Genomic DNA, 24,231 nt, shown 5'->3' with positions numbered 1-24,231 from the left:
TGAAAGAGTGTGTAATCGGTCCTCCACACTGAGATGGAGTGAAGTACACTGGTACCTGGAAAGCCTTTATACTGTCCCTTAGTACAAACAAGTAGGGCTTTAGAGATCAAAGAGAGCGTTTTGGAAGCCAGTGGCGAGATCAAAGCTATACTGCAACCTCATTGGGCTTTGATCGAAAGGGGATCTCACTGTCCACTTTGAAGCACCAATCATGTTCTTGTCAAAACAAGCTTAACTGTGGTAAAGGGAGGTCTGAGGAAAGTTCAAGCAATCCAATCTCGTTATCTCCGGGGAATATCAATCAGCCTTTGTTGATGAAGTCGGGATTAATCTAACGGTGCCGTTTGTCATCTAACTTCAAATGCATTGACTTATGTTGGTGGAGGAAGAGGGTCGTTGATAAATCATTGCAGGAAAATCGTCTTCCGACTGACGTAACTTATATTTGTAATAACTAAGAATGATAAAACTAGTTGCATAATAATAGAAAATCTCTCTTAAAGTAGGCCAAGTCAAAGTATTGAATGTATGGTCTGAATCTCTTTGACGTAGCTCATTATTTGTTAACCTCCAAATTTCTCTATCGCTTCATACATCATTAAAATATAGCACTAATTGTCGAAGACCGAAGACCGAAGATCTCTCTCTCTCTCTCTCTCTCTCTCTCTCTCTCTCTCTCTCTCTCTGTGTGTGTGTGTGTGTGTGTGTCTGTGTGTGTGTGTGTGTGTGTGTGTGTGTGTGTGTGTGAACATAGTCCTTCTGAGACAACACTGGGTGGACGTCAGATTGTTTCCAACCTTACCATATAAAACATGTATATACATTGTATATAGTTGGAAGATAATTCATGCACGTTAAATTGGATAGAAAGTACACCTTGAATACATATGGGGCATTTCTGTTGGAGAGTTGCACAGGACAATGGCATTGAAGTCAGTCATGCGTAAATGTTGCTTTGATTATACAATGCCAATTTCAAAGATGACCACTGTCTCCTGTTAGGTTCTTCGGATGTTTTGAGTTGTTTCTGCTTTGACTTGAATAAGAAATGCCACTGACTTGTGCTGATGCCAATTTGAAAGTTTGCTTTGGAATTGTAGGTTGTTTGCATTGGCAATGTTTAACCCCTTGTCTTCAGATCAAGCAATATATGTAAGTTCATTCCAAAAGGATAGAACACAGATGAAAATGTGACATGAGGAAGTATATGGCATGAGAGATAATGACCATGAGTGTTTTTAGTGGTTTCCTTTAATTGTTTGGATATGTCATCGTCATGGATATGGTCAAAGAAATGCCAACGGTTGGGCATGTTATGCTTAGGTGTAGCCGAAGTTGTGTAAGATGGGAATTCCATCGCCAATATCCAGATGTGTTTCATTTCAGTTGGTTATTACTGATGACCTTTCACTACATTGATTGGAGTGGATAGATTTTAGGGATATGACACCGTCAGAACCCAAGCAATATGACCCAAGGCATGAGATATCATCTCGCGTGAATCGTTTGTTTCATAGTATCAAAACAGCTTTCTATACCTAGGGCTGTCCTCACGATGTCGCGAACGTGTCACAAAAATGAGAAAGGTTATGATATCGACTTCATACTTTTATTTCATGAATATAACCATCAACAACCAATCCTGGTTACAATATAACAGGATGCTCTTGGCACAACATTCGGAACAAGAACAATAATAAAGTTAATGTAGCACTACTTGATGTGGCCAGGAACTTGTGATTTGTCTTAAGCGTGTCTATGAAGAGCACAGTCGTCTACAGACAAAGCTCGACTGAGAGTCATCATATCGTAGCTACTGTCGTTGCTGTAGAAGTCTTCCTGGTCCTCGTCGTCCTCACTGTATGAGCTGTCGACCTGGAGTTCGGTGAAGGAAGCCTCATCGTCACTGAAGGAAGTTTCAGCATTCCAATCCGCCTCTGTATCACTTTCTCCAGAAGCGTCTTTGGTGATGGCATTCACGCAGGCCTGTACCTCTTGCCACTTGATTTGTCTGTAGATGGTAAACATCTCCTTGACACCTTCCAGCACCCATCGTCTCTGGATCAGCTGTTCACCTCGAATTATACACTTGTTGGAGGAGTTGGCCGTCATCTTTTGCATCAGCTTGTACACCTGCATGTCTGAAAAAGGTTAAACGGGCAAATTAGAAGTCTTGGCAGAAATCATCAACATAAAGTCATAAAAGATTTTCAATTTGAAGATGCTAAACATTGACATTTCTACAGGCAGATAAGGACGGTTGATATATACCTAAGGTCAATATCTCTTTTACTGCATTGTCATGGGCAAGAAGGAGACCTCTCAGCTGGATGGCAACTTGAACTGGATCCATTTTGTAGGGCTTTTCTACACAACTGTAGGCTGCAGTCGGGGCGAATACTGTGATAATTGAAAGAGTGTGTAATCGGTCCTCCACACTGAGATGGAGTGAAGTACACTGGTACCTGGAAAGCCTTTATACTGTCCCTTAGTACAAACAAGTAGGGCTTTAGAGATCAAAGAGAGCGTTTTGGAAGCCAGTGGCGAGATCAAAGCTATACTGCAACCTCATTGGGCTTTGATCGAAAGGGGATCTCACTGTCCACTTTGAAGCACCAATCATGTTCTTGTCAAAACAAGCTTAACTGTGGTAAAGGGAGGTCTGAGGAAAGTTCAAGCAATCCAATCTCGTTATCTCCGGGGAATATCAATCAGCCTTTGTTGATGAAGTCGGGATTAATCTAACGGTGCCGTTTGTCATCTAACTTCAAATGCATTGACTTATGTTGGTGGAGGAAGAGGGTCGTTGATAAATCATTGCAGGAAAATCGTCTTCCGACTGACGTAACTTATATTTGTAATAACTAAGAATGATAAAACTAGTTGCATAATAATAGAAAATCTCTCTTAAAGTAGGCCAAGTCAAAGTATTGAATGTATGGTCTGAATCTCTTTGACGTAGCTCATTATTTGTTAACCTCCAAATTTCTCTATCGCTTCATACATCATTAAAATATAGCACTAATTGTCGAAGACCGAAGATCTCTCTCTCTCTCTCTCTCTCTCTGTGTGTGTGTGTGTGTGTGTGTGTGTGTGTGTGTGTGTGTGTGTGAACATAGTCCTTCTGAGACAACACTGGGTGGACGTCAGATTGTTTCCAACCTTACCATATAAAACATGTATATACATTGTATATAGTTGGAAGACCATTCATGCACGTTAAATTGGATAGAAAGTACACCTTGAATACATATGGGGCATTTCTGTTGGAGAGTTGCACAGGACAATGGCATTGAAGTCAGTCATGCGTAAATGTTGCTTTGATTATACAATGCCAATTTCAAAGATGACCACTGTCTCCTGTTAGGTTCTTCGGATGTTTTGAGTTGTTTCTGCTTTGACTTGAATAAGAAATGCCACTGACTTGTGCTGATGCCAATTTGAAAGTTTGCTTTGGAATTGTAGGTTGTTTGCATTGGCAATGTTTAACCCCTTGTCTTCAGATCAAGCAATATATGTAAGTTCATTCCAAAAGGATAGAACACAGATGAAAATGTGACATGAGGAAGTATATGGCATGAGAGATAATGACCATGAGTGTTTTTAGTGGTTTCCTTTAATTGTTTGGATATGTCATCGTCATGGATATGGTCAAAGAAATGCCAACGGTTGGGCATGTTATGCTTAGGTGTAGCCGAAGTTCTGTAAGATGGGAATTCCATCGCCAATATCCAGATGTGTTTCATTTCAGTTGGTTATTACTGATGACCTTTCACTACATTGATTGGAGTGGATAGATTTTAGGGATATGACACCGTCAGAACCCAAGCAATATGACCCAAGGCATGAGATATCATCTCGCGTGAATCGTTTGTTTCATAGTATCAAAACAGCTTTCTATACCTAGGGCTGTCCTCACGATGTCGCGAACGTGTCACAAAAATGAGAAAGGTTATGATATCGACTTCATACTTTTATTTCATGAATATAACCATCAACAACCAATCCTGGTTACAATATAACAGGATGCTCTTGGCACAACATTCGGAACAAGAACAATAATAAAGTTAATGTAGCACTACTTGATGTGGCCAGGAACTTGTGATTTGTCTTAAGCGTGTCTATGAAGAGCACAGTCGTCTACAGACAAAGCTCGACTGAGAGTCATCATATCGTAGCTACTGTCGTTGCTGTAGAAGTCTTCCTGGTCCTCGTCGTCCTCACTGTATGAGCTGTCGACCTGGAGTTCGGTGAAGGAAGCCTCATCGTCACTGAAGGAAGTTTCAGCATTCCAATCCGCCTCTGTATCACTTTCTCCAGAAGCGTCTTTGGTGATGGCATTCACGCAGGCCTGTACCTCTTGCCACTTGATTTGTCTGTAGATGGTAAACATCTCCTTGACACCTTCCAGCACCCATCGTCTCTGGATCAGCTGTTCACCTCGAATTATACACTTGTTGGAGGAGTTGGCCGTCATCTTTTGCATCAGCTTGTACACCTGCATGTCTGAAAAAGGTTAAACGGGCAAATTAGAAGTCTTGGCAGAAATCATCAACATAAAGTCATAAAAGATTTTCAATTTGAAGATGCTAAACATTGACATTTCTACAGGCAGATAAGGACGGTTGATATATACCTAAGGTCAATATCTCTTTTACTGCATTGTCATGGGCAAGAAGGAGACCTCTCAGCTGGATGGCAACTTGAACTGGATCCATTTTGTAGGGCTTTTCTACACAACTGTAGGCTGCAGTCGGGGCGAATACTGTGATAATTGAAAGAGTGTGTAATCGGTCCTCCACACTGAGATGGAGTGAAGTACACTGGTACCTGGAAAGCCTTTATACTGTCCCTTAGTACAAACAAGTAGGGCTTTAGAGATCAAAGAGAGCGTTTTGGAAGCCAGTGGCGAGATCAAAGCTATACTGCAACCTCATTGGGCTTTGATCGAAAGGGGATCTCACTGTCCACTTTGAAGCACCAATCATGTTCTTGTCAAAACAAGCTTAACTGTGGTAAAGGGAGGTCTGAGGAAAGTTCAAGCAATCCAATCTCGTTATCTCCGGGGAATATCAATCAGCCTTTGTTGATGAAGTCGGGATTAATCTAACGGTGCCGTTTGTCATCTAACTTCAAATGCATTGACTTATGTTGGTGGAGGAAGAGGGTCGTTGATAAATCATTGCAGGAAAATCGTCTTCCGACTGACGTAACTTATATTTGTAATAACTAAGAATGATAAAACTAGTTGCATAATAATAGAAAATCTCTCTTAAAGTAGGCCAAGTCAAAGTATTGAATGTATGGTCTGAATCTCTTTGACGTAGCTCATTATTTGTTAACCTCCAAATTTCTCTATCGCTTCATACATCATTAAAATATAGCACTAATTGTCGAAGACCGAAGACCGAAGATCTCTCTCTCTCTCTCTCTCTCTCTCTCTCTCTCTGTGTGTGTGTGTGTGTGTGTGTGTGTGTGTGTGTGTGTGTGTGTGTGTGTGAACATAGTCCTTCTGAGACAACACTGGGTGGACGTCAGATTGTTTCCAACCTTACCATATAAAACATGTATATACATTGTATATAGTTGGAAGACCATTCATGCACGTTAAATTGGATAGAAAGTACACCTTGAATACATATGGGGCATTTCTGTTGGAGAGTTGCACAGGACAATGGCATTGAAGTCAGTCATGCGTAAATGTTGCTTTGATTATACAATGCCAATTTCAAAGATGACCACTGTCTCCTGTTAGGTTCTTCGGATGTTTTGAGTTGTTTCTGCTTTGACTTGAATAAGAAATGCCACTGACTTGTGCTGATGCCAATTTGAAAGTTTGCTTTGGAATTGTAGGTTGTTTGCATTGGCAATGTTTAACCCCTTGTCTTCAGATCAAGCAATATATGTAAGTTCATTCCAAAAGGATAGAACACAGATGAAAATGTGACATGAGGAAGTATATGGCATGAGAGATAATGACCATGAGTGTTTTTAGTGGTTTCCTTTAATTGTTTGGATATGTCATCGTCATGGATATGGTCAAAGAAATGCCAACGGTCGGGCATGTTATGCTTAGGTGTAGCCGAAGTTGTGTAAGATGGGAATTCCATCGCCAATATCCAGATGTGTTTCATTTCAGTTGGTTATTACTGATGACCTTTCACTACATTGATTGGAGTGGATAGATTTTAGGGATATGACACCGTCAGAACCCAAGCAATATGACCCAAGGCATGAGATATCATCTCGCGTGAATCGTTTGTTTCATAGTATCAAAACAGCTTTCTATACCTAGGGCTGTCCTCACGATGTCGCGAACGTGTCACAAAAATGAGAAAGGTTATGATATCGACTTCATACTTTTATTTCATGAATATAACCATCAACAACCAATCCTGGTTACAATATAACAGGATGCTCTTGGCACAACATTCGGAACAAGAACAATAATAAAGTTAATGTAGCACTACTTGATGTGGCCAGGAACTTGTGATTTGTCTTAAGCGTGTCTATGAAGAGCACAGTCGTCTACAGACAAAGCTCGACTGAGAGTCATCATATCGTAGCTGCTGTCGTTGCTGTAGAAGTCTTCCTGGTCCTCGTCGTCCTCACTGTATGAGCTGTCGACCTGGAGTTCGGTGAAGGAAGCCTCATCGTCACTGAAGGAAGTTTCAGCATTCCAATCCGCCTCTGTATCACTTTCTCCAGAAGCGTCTTTGGTGATGGCATTCACGCAGGCCTGTACCTCTTGCCACTTGATTTGTCTGTAGATGGTAAACATCTCCTTGACACCTTCCAGCACCCATCGTCTCTGGATCAGCTGTTCACCTCGAATTATACACTTGTTGGAGGAGTTGGCCGTCATCTTTTGCATCAGCTTGTACACCTGCATGTCTGAAAAAGGTTAAACGGGCAAATTAGAAGTCTTGGCAGAAATCATCAACATAAAGTCATAAAAGATTTTCAATTTGAAGATGCTAAACATTGACATTTCTACAGGCAGATAAGGACGGTTGATATATACCTAAGGTCAATATCTCTTTTACTGCATTGTCATGGGCAAGAAGGAGACCTCTCAGCTGGATGGCAACTTGAACTGGATCCATTTTGTAGGGCTTTTCTACACAACTGTAGGCTGCAGTCGGGGCGAATACTGTGATAATTGAAAGAGTGTGTAATCGGTCCTCCACACTGAGATGGAGTGAAGTACACTGGTACCTGGAAAGCCTTTATACTGTCCCTTAGTACAAACAAGTAGGGCTTTAGAGATCAAAGAGAGCGTTTTGGAAGCCAGTGGCGAGATCAAAGCTATACTGCAACCTCATTGGGCTTTGATCGAAAGGGGATCTCACTGTCCACTTTGAAGCACCAATCATGTTCTTGTCAAAACAAGCTTAACTGTGGTAAAGGGAGGTCTGAGGAAAGTTCAAGCAATCCAATCTCGTTATCTCCGGGGAATATCAATCAGCCTTTGTTGATGAAGTCGGGATTAATCTAACGGTGCCGTTTGTCATCTAACTTCAAATGCATTGACTTATGTTGGTGGAGGAAGAGGGTCGTTGATAAATCATTGCAGGAAAATCGTCTTCCGACTGACGTAACTTATATTTGTAATAACTAAGAATGATAAAACTAGTTGCATAATAATAGAAAATCTCCCTTAAAGTAGGCCAAGTCAAAGTATTGAATGTATGGTCTGAATCTCTTTGACGTAGCTCATTATTTGTTAACCTCCAAATTTCTCTATCGCTTCATACATCATTAAAATATAGCACTAATTGTCGAAGACCGAAGACCGAAGATCTCTCTCTCTCTCTCTCTCTCTCTCTCTCTGTGTGTGTGTGTGTGTGTGTGTGTGTGTGTGTGTGTGTGTGTGTGTGTGTGTGTGTGTGTGTGTGTGTGTGTGTGTGTGTGTGTGTGTGAACATAGTCCTTCTGAGACAACACTGGGTGGACGTCAGATTGTTTCCAACCTTACCATATAAAACATGTATATACATTGTATATAGTTGGAAGACCATTCATGCACGTTAGATTGGATAGAAAGTACACCTTGAATACATATGGGGCATTTCTGTTGGAGAGTTGCACAGGACAATGGCATTGAAGTCAGTCATGCGTAAATGTTGCTTTGATTATACAATGCCAATTTCAAAGATGACCACTGTCTCCTGTTAGGTTCTTCGGATGTTTTGAGTTGTTTCTGCTTTGACTTGAATAAGAAATGCCACTGACTTGTGCTGATGCCAATTTGAAAGTTTGCTTTGGAATTGTAGGTTGTTTGCATTGGCAATGTTTAACCCCTTGTCTTCAGATCAAGCAATATATGTAAGTTCATTCCAAAAGGATAGAACACAGATGAAAATGTGACATGAGGAAGTATATGGCATGAGAGATAATGACCATGAGTGTTTTTAGTGGTTTCCTTTAATTGTTTGGATATGTCATCGTCATGGATATGGTCAAAGAAATGCCAACGGTTGGGCATGTTATGCTTAGGTGTAGCCGAAGTTGTGTAAGATGGGAATTCCATCGCCAATATCCAGATGTGTTTCATTTCAGTTGGTTATTACTGATGACCTTTCACTACATTGATTGGAGTGGATAGATTTTAGGGATATGACACCGTCAGAACCCAAGCAATATGACCCAAGGCATGAGATATCATCTCGCGTGAATCGTTTGTTTCATAGTATCAAAACAGCTTTCTATACCTAGGGCTGTCCTCACGATGTCGCGAACGTGTCACAAAAATGAGAAAGGTTATGATATCGACTTCATACTTTTATTTCATGAATATAACCATCAACAACCAATCCTGGTTACAATATAACAGGATGCTCTTGGCACAACATTCGGAACAAGAACAATAATAAAGTTAATGTAGCACTACTTGATGTGGCCAGGAACTTGTGATTTGTCTTAAGCGTGTCTATGAAGAGCACAGTCGTCTACAGACAAAGCTCGACTGAGAGTCATCATATCGTAGCTACTGTCGTTGCTGTAGAAGTCTTCCTGGTCCTCGTCGTCCTCACTGTATGAGCTGTCGACCTGGAGTTCGGTGAAGGAAGCCTCATCGTCACTGAAGGAAGTTTCAGCATTCCAATCCGCCTCTGTATCACTTTCTCCAGAAGCGTCTTTGGTGATGGCATTCACGCAGGCCTGTACCTCTTGCCACTTGATTTGTCTGTAGATGGTAAACATCTCCTTGACACCTTCCAGCACCCATCGTCTCTGGATCAGCTGTTCACCTCGAATTATACACTTGTTGGAGGAGTTGGCCGTCATCTTTTGCATCAGCTTGTACACCTGCATGTCTGAAAAAGGTTAAACGGGCAAATTAGAAGTCTTGGCAGAAATCATCAACATAAAGTCATAAAAGATTTTCAATTTGAAGATGCTAAACATTGACATTTCTACAGGCAGATAAGGACGGTTGATATATACCTAAGGTCAATATCTCTTTTACTGCATTGTCATGGGCAAGAAGGAGACCTCTCAGCTGGATGGCAACTTGAACTGGATCCATTTTGTAGGGCTTTTCTACACAACTGTAGGCTGCAGTCGGGGCGAATACTGTGATAATTGAAAGAGTGTGTAATCGGTCCTCCACACTGAGATGGAGTGAAGTACACTGGTACCTGGAAAGCCTTTATACTGTCCCTTAGTACAAACAAGTAGGGCTTTAGAGATCAAAGAGAGCGTTTTGGAAGCCAGTGGCGAGATCAAAGCTATACTGCAACCTCATTGGGCTTTGATCGAAAGGGGATCTCACTGTCCACTTTGAAGCACCAATCATGTTCTTGTCAAAACAAGCTTAACTGTGGTAAAGGGAGGTCTGAGGAAAGTTCAAGCAATCCAATCTCGTTATCTCCGGGGAATATCAATCAGCCTTTGTTGATGAAGTCGGGATTAATCTAACGGTGCCGTTTGTCATCTAACTTCAAATGCATTGACTTATGTTGGTGGAGGAAGAGGGTCGTTGATAAATCATTGCAGGAAAATCGTCTTCCGACTGACGTAACTTATATTTGTAATAACTAAGAATGATAAAACTAGTTGCATAATAATAGAAAATCTCCCTTAAAGTAGGCCAAGTCAAAGTATTGAATGTATGGTCTGAATCTCTTTGACGTAGCTCATTATTTGTTAACCTCCAAATTTCTCTATCGCTTCATACATCATTAAAATATAGCACTAATTGTCGAAGACCGAAGACCGAAGATCTCTCTCTCTCTCTCTCTCTCTCTCTCTCTCTCTCTCTCTGTGTGTGTGTGTGTGTGTGTGTGTGTGTGTGTGTGTGTGTGTGTGTGTGAACATAGTCCTTCTGAGACAACACTGGGTGGACGTCAGATTGTTTCCAACCTTACCATATAAAACATGTATATACATTGTATATAGTTGGAAGACCATTCATGCACGTTAAATTGGATAGAAAGTACACCTTGAATACATATGGGGCATTTCTGTTGGAGAGTTGCACAGGACAATGGCATTGAAGTCAGTCATGCGTAAATGTTGCTTTGATTATACAATGCCAATTTCAAAGATGACCACTGTCTCCTGTTAGGTTCTTCGGATGTTTTGAGTTGTTTCTGCTTTGACTTGAATAAGAAATGCCACTGACTTGTGCTGATGCCAATTTGAAAGTTTGCTTTGGAATTGTAGGTTGTTTGCATTGGCAATGTTTAACCCCTTGTCTTCAGATCAAGCAATATATGTAAGTTCATTCCAAAAGGATAGAACACAGATGAAAATGTGACATGAGGAAGTATATGGCATGAGAGATAATGACCATGAGTGTTTTTAGTGGTTTCCTTTAATTGTTTGGATATGTCATCGTCATGGATATGGTCAAAGAAATGCCAACGGTTGGGCATGTTATGCTTAGGTGTAGCCGAAGTTGTGTAAGATGGGAATTCCATCGCCAATATCCAGATGTGTTTCATTTCAGTTGGTTATTACTGATGACCTTTCACTACATTGATTGGAGTGGATAGATTTTAGGGATATGACACCGTCAGAACCCAAGCAATATGACCCAAGGCATGAGATATCATCTCGCGTGAATCGTTTGTTTCATAGTATCAAAACAGCTTTCTATACCTAGGGCTGTCCTCACGATGTCGCGAACGTGTCACAAAAATGAGAAAGGTTATGATATCGACTTCATACTTTTATTTCATGAATATAACCATCAACAACCAATCCTGGTTACAATATAACAGGATGCTCTTGGCACAACATTCGGAACAAGAACAATAATAAAGTTAATGTAGCACTACTTGATGTGGCCAGGAACTTGTGATTTGTCTTAAGCGTGTCTATGAAGAGCACAGTCGTCTACAGACAAAGCTCGACTGAGAGTCATCATATCGTAGCTACTGTCGTTGCTGTAGAAGTCTTCCTGGTCCTCGTCGTCCTCACTGTATGAGCTGTCGACCTGGAGTTCGGTGAAGGAAGCCTCATCGTCACTGAAGGAAGTTTCAGCATTCCAATCCGCCTCTGTATCACTTTCTCCAGAAGCGTCTTTGGTGATGGCATTCACGCAGGCCTGTACCTCTTGCCACTTGATTTGTCTGTAGATGGTAAACATCTCCTTGACACCTTCCAGCACCCATCGTCTCTGGATCAGCTGTTCACCTCGAATTATACACTTGTTGGAGGAGTTGGCCGTCATCTTTTGCATCAGCTTGTACACCTGCATGTCTGAAAAAGGTTAAACGGGCAAATTAGAAGTCTTGGCAGAAATCATCAACATAAAGTCATAAAAGATTTTCAATTTGAAGATGCTAAACATTGACATTTCTACAGGCAGATAAGGACGGTTGATATATACCTAAGGTCAAGATCTCTTTTACTGCATTGTCATGGGCAAGAAGGAGACCTCTCAGCTGGATGGCAACTTGAACTGGATCCATTTTGTAGGGCTTTTCTACACAACTGTAGGCTGCAGTCGGGGCGAATACTGTGATAATTGAAAGAGTGTGTAATCGGTCCTCCACACTGAGATGGAGTGAAGTACACTGGTACCTGGAAAGCCTTTATACTGTCCCTTAGTACAAACAAGTAGGGCTTTAGAGATCAAAGAGAGCGTTTTGGAAGCCAGTGGCGAGATCAAAGCTATACTGCAACCTCATTGGGCTTTGATCGAAAGGGGATCTCACTGTCCACTTTGAAGCACCAATCATGTTCTTGTCAAAACAAGCTTAACTGTGGTAAAGGGAGGTCTGAGGAAAGTTCAAGCAATCCAATCTCGTTATCTCCGGGGAATATCAATCAGCCTTTGTTGATGAAGTCGGGATTAATCTAACGGTGCCGTTTGTCATCTAACTTCAAATGCATTGACTTATGTTGGTGGAGGAAGAGGGTCGTTGATAAATCATTGCAGGAAAATCGTCTTCCGACTGACGTAACTTATATTTGTAATAACTAAGAATGATAAAACTAGTTGCATAATAATAGAAAATCTCTCTTAAAGTAGGCCAAGTCAAAGTATTGAATGTATGGTCTGAATCTCTTTGACGTAGCTCATTATTTGTTAACCTCCAAATTTCTCTATCGCTTCATACATCATTAAAATATAGCACTAATTGTCGAAGACCGAAGACCGAAGATCTCTCTCTCTCTCTCTCTCTCTCTCTCTCTCTCTGTGTGTGTGTGTGTCTGTGTGTGTGTGTGTGTGTGTGTGTGTGTGTGTGTGTGTGAACATAGTCCTTCTGAGACAACACTGGGTGGACGTCAGATTGTTTCCAACCTTACCATGTAAAACATGTATATACATTGTATATAGTTGGAAGACCATTCATGCACGTTAAATTGGATAGAAAGTACACCTTGAATACATATGGGGCATTTCTGTTGGAGAGTTGCACAGGACAATGGCATTGAAGTCAGTCATGCGTAAATGTTGCTTTGATTATACAATGCCAATTTCAAAGATGACCACTGTCTCCTGTTAGGTTCTTCGGATGTTTTGAGTTGTTTCTGCTTTGACTTGAATAAGAAATGCCACTGACTTGTGCTGATGCCAATTTGAAAGTTTGCTTTGGAATTGTAGGTTGTTTGCATTGGCAATGTTTAACCCCTTGTCTTCAGATCAAGCAATATATGTAAGTTCATTCCAAAAGGATAGAACACAGATGAAAATGTGACATGAGGAAGTATATGGCATGAGAGATAATGACCATGAGTGTTTTTAGTGGTTTCCTTTAATTGTTTGGATATGTCATCGTCATGGATATGGTCAAAGAAATGCCAACGGTTGGGCATGTTATGCTTAGGTGTAGCCGAAGTTGTGTAAGATGGGAATTCCATCGCCAATATCCAGATGTGTTTCATTTCAGTTGGTTATTACTGATGACCTTTCACTACATTGATTGGAGTGGATAGATTTTAGGGATATGACACCGTCAGAACCCAAGCAATATGACCCAAGGCATGAGATATCATCTCGCGTGAATCGTTTGTTTCATAGTATCAAAACAGCTTTCTATACCTAGGGCTGTCCTCACGATGTCGCGAACGTGTCACAAAAATGAGAAAGGTTATGATATCGACTTCATACTTTTATTTCATGAATATAACCATCAACAACCAATCCTGGTTACAATATAACAGGATGCTCTTGGCACAACATTCGGAACAAGAACAATAATAAAGTTAATGTAGCACTACTTGATGTGGCCAGGAACTTGTGATTTGTCTTAAGCGTGTCTATGAAGAGCACAGTCGTCTACAGACAAAGCTCGACTGAGAGTCATCATATCGTAGCTACTGTCGTTGCTGTAGAAGTCTTCCTGGTCCTCGTCGTCCTCACTGTATGAGCTGTCGACCTGGAGTTCGGTGAAGGAAGCCTCATCGTCACTGAAGGAAGTTTCAGCATTCCAATCCGCCTCTGTATCACTTTCTCCAGAAGCGTCTTTGGTGATGGCATTCACGCAGGCCTGTACCTCTTGCCACTTGATTTGTCTGTAGATGGTAAACATCTCCTTGACACCTTCCAGCACCCATCGTCTCTGGATCAGCTGTTCACCTCGAATTATACACTTGTTGGAGGAGTTGGCCGTCATCTTTTGCATCAGCTTGTACACCTGCATGTCTGAAAAAGGTTAAACGGGCAAATTAGAAGTCTTGGCAGAAATCATCAACATAAAGTCATAAAAGATTTTCAATTTGAAGATGCTAAACATTGACATTTCTACAGGCAGATAAGGACGGTTGATATATACCTAAGGTCAAGATCTCTTTTACTGCATTGTCATGGGCAAGAAGGAGACCTCTCAGCTGGATGGCAACTTGAACTGGATCCATTTTGTAGGGCTTTTCTACACAACTGTAGGCTGCAGTCGGGGCGAATACTGTGATAATTGAAAGAGTGTGTAATCGGTCCTCCACACTGAGATGGAGTGAAGTACACTGGTACCTGGAAAGCCTTTATACTGTCCCTTAGTACAAACAAGTAGGGCTTTAGAGATCAAAGAGAGCGTTTTGGAAGCCAGTGGCGAGATCAAAGCTATACTGCAACCTCATTGGGCTTTGATCGAAAGGGGATCTCACTGTCCACTTTGAAGCACCAATCATGTTCTTGTCAAAACAAGCTTAACTGTGGTAAAGGGAGGTCTGAGGAAAGTTCAAGCAATCCAATCTCGTTATCTCCGGGGAATATCAATCAGCCTTTGTTGATGAAGTCGGGATTAATCTAACGGTGCCGTTTGTCATCTAACTTCAAATGCATTGACTTATGTTGGTGGAGGAAGAGGGTCGTTGATAAATCATTGCAGGAAAATCGTCTTCCGACTGACGTAACTTATATTTGTAATAACTAAGAATGATAAAACTAGTTGCATAATAATAGAAAATCTCTCTTAAAGTAGGCCAAGTCAAAGTATTGAATGTATGGTCTGAATCTCTTTGACGTAGCTCATTATTTGTTAACCTCCAAATTTCTCTATCGCTTCATACATCATTAAAATATAGCACTAATTGTCGAAGACCGAAGACCGAAGATCTCTCTCTCTCTCTCTCTCTCTCTCTCTCTCTCTCTCTGTGTGTGTGTGTGTCTGTGTGTGTGTGTGTGTGTGTGTGTGTGTGTGTGTGTGAACATAGTCCTTCTGAGACAACACTGGGTGGACGTCAGATTGTTTCCAACCTTACCATGTAAAACATGTATATACATTGTATATAGTTGGAAGACCATTCATGCACGTTAAATTGGATAGAAAGTACACCTTGAATACATATGGGGCATTTCTGTTGGAGAGTTGCACAGGACAATGGCATTGAAGTCAGTCATGCGTAAATGTTGCTTTGATTATACAATGCCAATTTCAAAGATGACCACTGTCTCCTGTTAGGTTCTTCGGATGTTTTGAGTTGTTTCTGCTTTGACTTGAATAAGAAATGCCACTGACTTGTGCTGATGCCAATTTGAAAGTTTGCTTTGGAATTGTAGGTTGTTTGCATTGGCAATGTTTAACCCCTTGTCTTCAGATCAAGCAATATATGTAAGTTCATTCCAAAAGGATAGAACACAGATGAAAATGTGACATGAGGAAGTATATGGCATGAGAGATAATGACCATGAGTGTTTTTAGTGGTTTCCTTTAATTGTTTGGATATGTCATCGTCATGGATATGGTCAAAGAAATGCCAACGGTTGGGCATGTTATGCTTAGGTGTAGCCGAAGTTGTGTAAGATGGGAATTCCATCGCCAATATCCAGATGTGTTTCATTTCAGTTGGTTATTACTGATGACCTTTCACTACATTGATTGGAGTGGATAGATTTTAGGGATATGACACCGTCAGAACCCAAGCAATATGACCCAAGGCATGAGATATCATCTCGCGTGAATCGTTTGTTTCATAGTATCAAAACAGCTTTCTATACCTAGGGCTGTCCTCACGATGTCGCGAACGTGTCACAAAAATGAGAAAGGTTATGATATCGACTTCATACTTTTATTTCATGAATATAACCATCAACAACCAATCCTGGTTACAATATAACAGGATGCTCTTGGCACAACATTCGGAACAAGAACAATAATAAAGTTAATGTAGCACTACTTGATGTGGCCAGGAACTTGTGATTTGTCTTAAGCGTGTCTATGAAGAGCACAGTCGTCTACAGACAAAGCTCGACTGAGAGTCATCATATCGTAGCTACTGTCGTTGCTGTAGAAGTCTTCCTGGTCCTCGTCGTCCTCACTGTATGAGCTGTCGACCTGGAGTTCGGTGAAGGAAGCCTCATCGTCACTGAAGGAAGTTTCAGCATTCCAATCCGCCTCTGTATCACTTTCTCCAGAAGCGTCTTTGGTGATGGCATTCACGCAGGCCTGTACCTCTTGCCACTTGATTTGTCTGTAGATGGTAAACATCTCCTTGACACCTTCCAGCACCCATCGTCTCTGGATCAGCTGTTCACCTCGAATTATACACTTGTTGGAGGAGTTGGCCGTCATCTTTTGCATCAGCTTGTACACCTGCATGTCTGAAAAAGGTTAAACGGGCAAATTAGAAGTCTTGGCAGAAATCATCAACATAAAGTCATAAAAGATTTTCAATTTGAAGATGCTAAACATTGACATTTCTACAGGCAGATAAGGACGGTTGATATATACCTAAGGTCAAGATCTCTTTTACTGCATTGTCATGGGCAAGAAGGAGACCTCTCAGCTGGATGGCAACTTGAACTGGATCCATTTTGTAGGGCTTTTCTACACAACTGTAGGCTGCAGTCGGGGCGAATACTGTGATAATTGAAAGAGTGTGTAATCGGTCCTCCACACTGAGATGGAGTGAAGTACACTGGTACCTGGAAAGCCTTTATACTGTCCCTTAGTACAAACAAGTAGGGCTTTAGAGATCAAAGAGAGCGTTTTGGAAGCCAGTGGCGAGATCAAAGCTATACTGCAACCTCATTGGGCTTTGATCGAAAGGGGATCTCACTGTCCACTTTGAAGCACCAATCATGTTCTTGTCAAAACAAGCTTAACTGTGGTAAAGGGAGGTCTGAGGAAAGTTCAAGCAATCCAATCTCGTTATCTCCGGGGAATATCAATCAGCCTTTGTTGATGAAGTCGGGATTAATCTAACGGTGCCGTTTGTCATCTAACTTCAAATGCATTGACTTATGTTGGTGGAGGAAGAGGGTCGTTGATAAATCATTGCAGGAAAATCGTCTTCCGACTGACGTAACTTATATTTGTAATAACTAAGAATGATAAAACTAGTTGCATAATAATAGAAAATCTCTCTTAAAGTAGGCCAAGTCAAAGTATTGAATGTATGGTCTGAATCTCTTTGACGTAGCTCATTATTTGTTAACCTCCAAATTTCTCTATCGCTTCATACATCATTAAAATATAGCACTAATTGTCGAAGACCGAAGACCGAAGATCTCTCTCTCTCTCTCTCTCTCTCTCTCTCTCTGTGTGTGTGTGTGTGTGTGTGTGTGTGTGTGTGTGTGTGTGTGTGTGAACATAGTCCTTCTGAGACAACACTGGGTGGACGTCAGATTGTTTCCAACCTTACCATATAAAACATGTATATACATTGTATATAGTTGGAAGACCATTCATGCACGTTAAATTGGATAGAAAGTACACTTTGAATACATATGGGGCATTTCTGTTGGAGAGTTGCACAGGACAATGGCATTGAAGTCAGTCATGCGTAAATGTTGCTTTGATTATACAATGCCAATTTCAAAGATGACCACTGTCTCCTGTTAGGTTCTTCGGATGTTTTGAGTTGTTTCTGCTTTGACTTGAATAAGAAATGCCACTGACTTGTGCTGATGCCAATTTGAAAGTTTGCTTTGGAATTGTAGGTTGTTTGCATTGGCAATGTTTAACCCCTTGTCTTCAGATCAAGCAATATATGTAAGTTCATTCCAAAAGGATAGAACACAGATGAAAATGTGACATGAGGAAGTATATGGCATGAGAGATAATGACCATGAGTGTTTTTAGTGGTTTCCTTTAATTGTTTGGATATGTCATCGTCATGGATATGGTCAAAGAAATGCCAACGGTTGGGCATGTTATGCTTAGGTGTAGCCGAAGTTGTGTAAGATGGGAATTCCATCGCCAATATCCAGATGTGTTTCATTTCAGTTGGTTATTACTGATGACCTTTCACTACATTGATTGGAGTGGATAGATTTTTGGGATATGACACCGTCAGAACCCAAGCAATATGACCCAAGGCATGAGATATCATCTCGCGTGAATCGTTTGTTTCATAGTATCAAAACAGCTTTCTATACCTAGGGCTGTCCTCACGATGTCGCGAACGTGTCACAAAAATGAGAAAGGTTATGATATCGACTTCATACTTTTATTTCATGAATATAACCATCAACAACCAATCCTGGTTACAATATAACAGGATGCTCTTGGCACAACATTCGGAACAAGAACAATAATAAAGTTAATGTAGCACTACTTGATGTGGCCAGGAACTTGTGATTTCTCTTAAGCGTGTCTATGAAGAGCACAGTCGTCTACAGACAAAGCTCGACTGAGAGTCATCATATCGTAGCTGCTGTCGTTGCTGTAGAAGTCTTCCTGGTCCTCGTCGTCCTCACTGTATGAGCTGTCGACCAGGAGTTCGGTGAAGGAAGCCTCATCGTCACTGAAGGAAATTTCAGCATTCCAATCCGCCTCTGTATCACTTCCTCCAGAAGCGTCTTTGGTGATGGCATTCACGCAGGCCTGTACCTCTTGCCACTTGATTTGTCTGTAGATGGTAAACATCTCCTTGACACCTTCCAACACCCATCGTCTCTGGATCAGCTCTTCACCTCGAATTATACACTTGTTGGAGGAGTTGGCCGTCATCTTTTGCATCAGCTTGTACACCTGCATGTCTGAAAAAGGTTAAACGGGCAAATTAGAAGTCTTGGCAGAAATCATCAACATAAAGTCATAAAAGATTTTCAATTTGAAGATGCTAAACATTGACATTTCTACAGGCAGATAAGGACGGTTGATATATACCTAAGGTCAAGATCTCTTTTACTGCATTGTCATGGGCAAGAAGGAGACCTCTCAGCTGGATGGCAACTTGAACTGGATCCATTTTGTAGGGCTTTTCTACACAACTGTAGGCTGCAGTCGGGGCGAATACTGTGATAATTGAAAGAGGGTGTAATCGGTCCTGCAGATTGAGATGGAGTGAAGTGCACTGGTACCTGGAAAGCCTTTATACTGTCCCTTAGTACAAACAAGTAGGGCTTTAGAGATCAAAGAGAGCGTTTTGGAAGCCAGTGGCGAGATCAAAGCTATACTGCAACCTCATTGGGCTTTGATCGAAAGGGGATCTCACTGTCCACTTTGAAGCACCAATCATGTTCTTGTCAAAACAAGCTTAACTGTGGTAAAGGGAGGTCTGAGGAAAGTTCAAGCAATCCAATCTCGTTATCTCCGGGGAATATCAATCAGCCTTTGTTGATGAAGTCGGGATTAATCTAACGGTGCCGTTTGTCATCTAACTTCAAATGCATTGACTTATGTTGGTGGAGGAAGAGGGTCGTTGATAAATCATTGCAGGAAAATCGTCTTCCGACTGACGTAACTTATATTTGTAATAACTAAGAATGATAAAACTAGTTGCATAATAATAGAAAATCTCTCTTAAAGTAGGCCAAGTCAAAGTATTGAATGTATGGTATGAATCTCTTTGACGTAGCTCATTATTTGTTAACCTCCAAATTTCTCTATCGCTTCATACATCATTAAAATATAGCACTAATTGTCGAAGACCGAAGACCGAAGATCTCTCTCTCTCTCTCTCTCTCTCTCTCTCTCTGTGTGTGTGTGTGTGTGTGTGTGTGTGTGTGAACATAGTCCTTCTGAGACAACACTGGGTGGACGTCAGATTGTTTCCAACCTTACCATATAAAACATGTATATACATTGTATATAGTTGGAAGACCATTCATGCACGTTAAATTGGATAGAAAGTACACTTTGAATACATATGGGGCATTTCTGTTGGAGAGTTGCACAGGACAATGGCATTGAAGTCAGTCATGCGTAAATGTTGCTTTGATTATACAATGCCAATTTCAAAGATGACCACTGTCTCCTGTTAGGTTCTTCGGATGTTTTGAGTTGTTTCTGCTTTGACTTGAATAAGAAATGCCACTGACTTGTGCTGATGCCAATTTGAAAGTTTGCTTTGGAATTGTAGGTTGTTTGCATTGGCAATGTTTAACCCCTTGTCTTCAGATCAAGCAATATATGTAAGTTCATTCCAAAAGGATAGAACACAGATGAAAATGTGACATGAGGAAGTATATGGCATGAGAGATAATGACCATGAGTGTTTTTAGTGGTTTCCTTTAATTGTTTGGATATGTCATCGTCATGGATATGGTCAAAGAAATGCCAACGGTTGGGCATGTTATGCTTAGGTGTAGCCGAAGTTGTGTAAGATGGGAATTCCATCGCCAATATCCAGATGTGTTTCATTTCAGTTGGTTATTACTGATGACCTTTCACTACATTGATTGGAGTGGATAGATTTTTGGGATATGACACCGTCAGAACCCAAGCAATATGACCCAAGGCATGAGATATCATCTCGCGTGAATCGTTTGTTTCATAGTATCAAAACAGCTTTCTATACCTAGGGCTGTCCTCACGATGTCGCGAACGTGTCACAAAAATGAGAAAGGTTATGATATCGACTTCATACTTTTATTTCATGAATATAACCATCAACAACCAATCCTGGTTACAATATAACAGGATGCTCTTGGCACAACATTCGGAACAAGAACAATAATAAAGTTAATGTAGCACTACTTGATGTGGCCAGGAACTTGTGATTTCTCTTAAGCGTGTCTATGAAGAGCACAGTCGTCTACAGACAAAGCTCGACTGAGAGTCATCATATCGTAGCTGCTGTCGTTGCTGTAGAAGTCTTCCTGGTCCTCGTCGTCCTCACTGTATGAGCTGTCGACCAGGAGTTCGGTGAAGGAAGCCTCATCGTCACTGAAGGAAATTTCAGCATTCCAATCCGCCTCTGTATCACTTCCTCCAGAAGCGTCTTTGGTGATGGCATTCACGCAGGCCTGTACCTCTTGCCACTTGATTTGTCTGTAGATGGTAAACATCTCCTTGACACCTTCCAACACCCATCGTCTCTGGATCAGCTCTTCACCTCGAATTATACACTTGTTGGAGGAGTTGGCCGTCATCTTTTGCATCAGCTTGTACACCTGCATGTCTGAAAAAGGTTAAACGGGCAAATTAGAAGTCTTGGCAGAAATCATCAACATAAAGTCATAAAAGATTTTCAATTTGAAGATGCTAAACATTGACATTTCTACAGGCAGATAAGGACGGTTGATATATACCTAAGGTCAAGATCTCTTTTACTGCATTGTCATGGGCAAGAAGGAGACCTCTCAGCTGGATGGCAACTTGAACTGGATCCATTTTGTAGGGCTTTTCTACACAACTGTAGGCTGCAGTCGGGGCGAATACTGTGATAATTGAAAGAGGGTGTAATCGGTCCTCCACACTGAGATGGAGTGAAGTGCACTGGTACCTGGAAAGCCTTTATACTGTCCCTTAGTACAAACAAGTAGGGCTTTAGAGATCAAAGAGAGCGTTTTGGAAGCCAGTGGCGAGATCAAAGCTATACTGCAACCTCATTGGGCTTTGATCGAAAGGGGATCTCACTGTCCACTTTGAAGCACCAATCATGTTCTTGTCAAAACAAGCTTAACTGTGGTAAAGGGAGGTCTGAGGAAAGTTCAAGCAATCCAATCTCGTTATCTCCGGGGAATATCAATCAGCCTTTGTTGATGAAGTCGGGATTAATCTAACGGTGCCGTTTGTCATCTAACTTCAAATGCATTGACTTATGTTGGTGGAGGAAGAGGGTCGTTGATAAATCATTGCAGGAAAATCGTCTTCCGACTGACGTAACTTATATTTGTAATAACTAAGAATGATAAAACTAGTTGCATAATAATAGAAAATCTCTCTTAAAGTAGGCCAAGTCAAAGTATTGAATGTATGGTATGAATCTCTTTGACGTAGCTCATTATTTGTTAACCTCCAAATTTCTCTATCGCTTCATACATCATTAAAATATAGCACTAATTGTCGAAGACCGAAGACCGAAGATCTCTCTCTCTCTCTCTCTCTCTCTCTCTCTCTCTGTGTGTGTGTGTGTGTGTGTGTGTGTGTGTGTGTGTGTGTGTGTGTGTGTGAACATAGTCCTTCTGAGACAACACTGGGTGGACGTCAGATTGTTTCCAACCTTACCATATAAAACATGTATATACATTGTATATAGTTGGAAGACCATTCATGCACGTTAAATTGGATAGAAAGTACACTTTGAATACATATGGGGCATTTCTGTTGGAGAGTTGCACAGGACAATGGCATTGAAGTCAGTCATGCGTAAATGTTGCTTTGATTATACAATGCCAATTTCAAAGATGACCACTGTCTCCTGTTAGGTTCTTCGGATGTTTTGAGTTGTTTCTGCTTTGACTTGAATAAGAAATGCCACTGACTTGTGCTGATGCCAATTTGAAAGTTTGCTTTGGAATTGTAGGTTGTTTGCATTGGCAATGTTTAACCCCTTGTCTTCAGATCAAGCAATATATGTAAGTTCATTCCAAAAGGATAGAACACAGATGAAAATGTGACATGAGGAAGTATATGGCATGAGAGATAATGACCATGAGTGTTTTTAGTGGTTTCCTTTAATTGTTTGGATATGTCATCGTCATGGATATGGTCAAAGAAATGCCAACGGTTGGGCATGTTATGCTTAGGTGTAGCCGAAGTTGTGTAAGATGGGAATTCCATCGCCAATATCCAGATGTGTTTCATTTCAGTTGGTTATTACTGATGACCTTTCACTACATTGATTGGAGTGGATAGATTTTAGGGATATGACACCGTCAGAACCCAAGCAATATGACCCAAGGCATGAGATATCATCTCGCGTGAATCGTTTGTTTCATAGTATCAAAACAGCTTTCTATACCTAGGGCTGTCCTCACGATGTCGCGAACGTGTCACAAAAATGAGAAAGGTTATGATATCGACTTCATACTTTTATTTCATGAATATAACCATCAACAACCAATCCTGGTTACAATATAACAGGATGCTCTTGGCACAACATTCGGAACAAGAACAATAATAAAGTTAATGTAGCACTACTTGATGTGGCCAGGAACTTGTGATTTCTCTTAAGCGTGTCTATGAAGAGCACAGTCGTCTACAGACAAAGCTCGACTGAGAGTCATCATATCGTAGCTGCTGTCGTTGCTGTAGAAGTCTTCCTGGTCCTCGTCGTCCTCACTGTATGAGCTGTCGACCAGGAGTTCGGTGAAGGAAGCATCATCGTCACTGAAGGAAGTTTCAGCATTCCAATCCGCCTCTGTATCACTTTCTCCAGAAGCATCTTTGGTGATGGCATTCACGCAGGCCTGTACCTCTTGCCACTTGATTTGTCTGTAGATGGTAAACATCTCCTTGACACCTTCCAACACCCATCGTCTCTGGATCAGCTCTTCACCTCGAATTATACACTTGTTGGAGGAGTTGGCCGTCATCTTTTGCATCAGCTTGTACACCTGCATGTCTGAAAAAGGTTAAACGGGCAAATTAGAAGTCTTGGCAGAAATCATCAACATAAAGTCATAAAAGATTTTCAATTTGAAGATGCTAAACATTGACATTTCTACAGGCAGATAAGGACGGTTGATATATACCTAAGGTCAAGATCTCTTTTACTGCATTGTCATGGGCAAGAAGGAGACCTCTCAGCTGGATGGCAACTTGAACTGGATCCATTTTGTAGGGCTTTTCTACACAACTGTAGGCTGCAGTCGGGGCGAATACTGTGATAATTGAAAGAGGGTGTAATCGGTCCTGCAGATTGAGATGGAGTGAAGTGCACTGGTACCTGGAAAGCCTTTATACTGTCCCTTAGTACAAACAAGTAGGGCTTTAGAGATCAAAGAGAGCGTTTTGGAAGCCAGTGGCGAGATCAAAGCTATACTGCAACCTCATTGGGCTTTGATCGAAAGGGGATCTCACTGTCCACTTTGAAGCACCAATCATGTTCTTGTCAAAACAAGCTTAACTGTGATAAAGGGAGGTCTGAGGAAAGTTCAAGCAATCCAATCTCGTTATCTCCGGGGAATATCAATCAGCCTTTGTTGATGAAGTCGGGATTAATC

At 41.2% G+C, this 24,231-nt stretch overlaps 8 protein-coding genes across 8 annotated transcripts; all 8 read right to left on the bottom strand.

Annotated features, from left to right (window-relative positions):
• Nucleotides 1-1,746: 1,746 nt before the first annotated feature.
• On the bottom strand, nucleotides 1,747-2,353 carry LOC137282019 (uncharacterized). The gene is made up of 2 exons (XM_067813772.1): nucleotides 2,272-2,353; nucleotides 1,747-2,141 (listed from the first exon to the last, which is right to left on the bottom strand). The coding sequence occupies exons 1-2, from the start codon at nucleotides 2,351-2,353 to the stop codon at nucleotides 1,747-1,749; spliced, it is 477 nt and encodes a 158-aa protein (XP_067669873.1).
• A 1,758-nt stretch (nucleotides 2,354-4,111) lies between these two features.
• On the bottom strand, nucleotides 4,112-4,718 carry LOC137282012 (uncharacterized). The gene is made up of 2 exons (XM_067813764.1): nucleotides 4,637-4,718; nucleotides 4,112-4,506 (listed from the first exon to the last, which is right to left on the bottom strand). The coding sequence occupies exons 1-2, from the start codon at nucleotides 4,716-4,718 to the stop codon at nucleotides 4,112-4,114; spliced, it is 477 nt and encodes a 158-aa protein (XP_067669865.1).
• A 1,781-nt stretch (nucleotides 4,719-6,499) lies between these two features.
• On the bottom strand, nucleotides 6,500-7,106 carry LOC137282022 (uncharacterized). The gene is made up of 2 exons (XM_067813776.1): nucleotides 7,025-7,106; nucleotides 6,500-6,894 (listed from the first exon to the last, which is right to left on the bottom strand). Exons 1-2 carry the CDS (start codon nucleotides 7,104-7,106, stop codon nucleotides 6,500-6,502), a joined length of 477 nt encoding a protein of 158 aa, XP_067669877.1.
• Nucleotides 7,107-8,921: 1,815 nt separating this feature from the next.
• LOC137282025 (uncharacterized) lies at nucleotides 8,922-9,528 on the bottom strand. The gene is made up of 2 exons (XM_067813779.1): nucleotides 9,447-9,528; nucleotides 8,922-9,316 (listed from the first exon to the last, which is right to left on the bottom strand). Exons 1-2 carry the CDS (start codon nucleotides 9,526-9,528, stop codon nucleotides 8,922-8,924), a joined length of 477 nt encoding a protein of 158 aa, XP_067669880.1.
• A 1,785-nt stretch (nucleotides 9,529-11,313) lies between these two features.
• Nucleotides 11,314-11,920, bottom strand: LOC137282009 (uncharacterized). The gene is made up of 2 exons (XM_067813762.1): nucleotides 11,839-11,920; nucleotides 11,314-11,708 (listed from the first exon to the last, which is right to left on the bottom strand). Exons 1-2 carry the CDS (start codon nucleotides 11,918-11,920, stop codon nucleotides 11,314-11,316), a joined length of 477 nt encoding a protein of 158 aa, XP_067669863.1.
• Nucleotides 11,921-13,705: 1,785 nt separating this feature from the next.
• On the bottom strand, nucleotides 13,706-14,312 carry LOC137282016 (uncharacterized). The gene is made up of 2 exons (XM_067813769.1): nucleotides 14,231-14,312; nucleotides 13,706-14,100 (listed from the first exon to the last, which is right to left on the bottom strand). The coding sequence occupies exons 1-2, from the start codon at nucleotides 14,310-14,312 to the stop codon at nucleotides 13,706-13,708; spliced, it is 477 nt and encodes a 158-aa protein (XP_067669870.1).
• A 1,787-nt stretch (nucleotides 14,313-16,099) lies between these two features.
• LOC137282017 (uncharacterized) lies at nucleotides 16,100-16,706 on the bottom strand. Its single transcript, XM_067813770.1, has 2 exons — nucleotides 16,625-16,706; nucleotides 16,100-16,494 (listed from the first exon to the last, which is right to left on the bottom strand). Exons 1-2 carry the CDS (start codon nucleotides 16,704-16,706, stop codon nucleotides 16,100-16,102), a joined length of 477 nt encoding a protein of 158 aa, XP_067669871.1.
• Nucleotides 16,707-23,235: 6,529 nt separating this feature from the next.
• LOC137282033 (uncharacterized) lies at nucleotides 23,236-23,842 on the bottom strand. Its single transcript, XM_067813787.1, has 2 exons — nucleotides 23,761-23,842; nucleotides 23,236-23,630 (listed from the first exon to the last, which is right to left on the bottom strand). Exons 1-2 carry the CDS (start codon nucleotides 23,840-23,842, stop codon nucleotides 23,236-23,238), a joined length of 477 nt encoding a protein of 158 aa, XP_067669888.1.
• Between the last annotated feature and the right edge of the window lie 389 nt (nucleotides 23,843-24,231).

This window comes from Haliotis asinina, chromosome 4, assembly GCF_037392515.1.
Source record: "Haliotis asinina isolate JCU_RB_2024 chromosome 4, JCU_Hal_asi_v2, whole genome shotgun sequence".
NCBI lineage: Eukaryota > Metazoa > Mollusca > Gastropoda > Lepetellida > Haliotidae > Haliotis > Haliotis asinina.
Note: the sequence above shows the minus strand (reverse complement) of the source record. Positions and strands in the feature narration are given on the sequence as shown.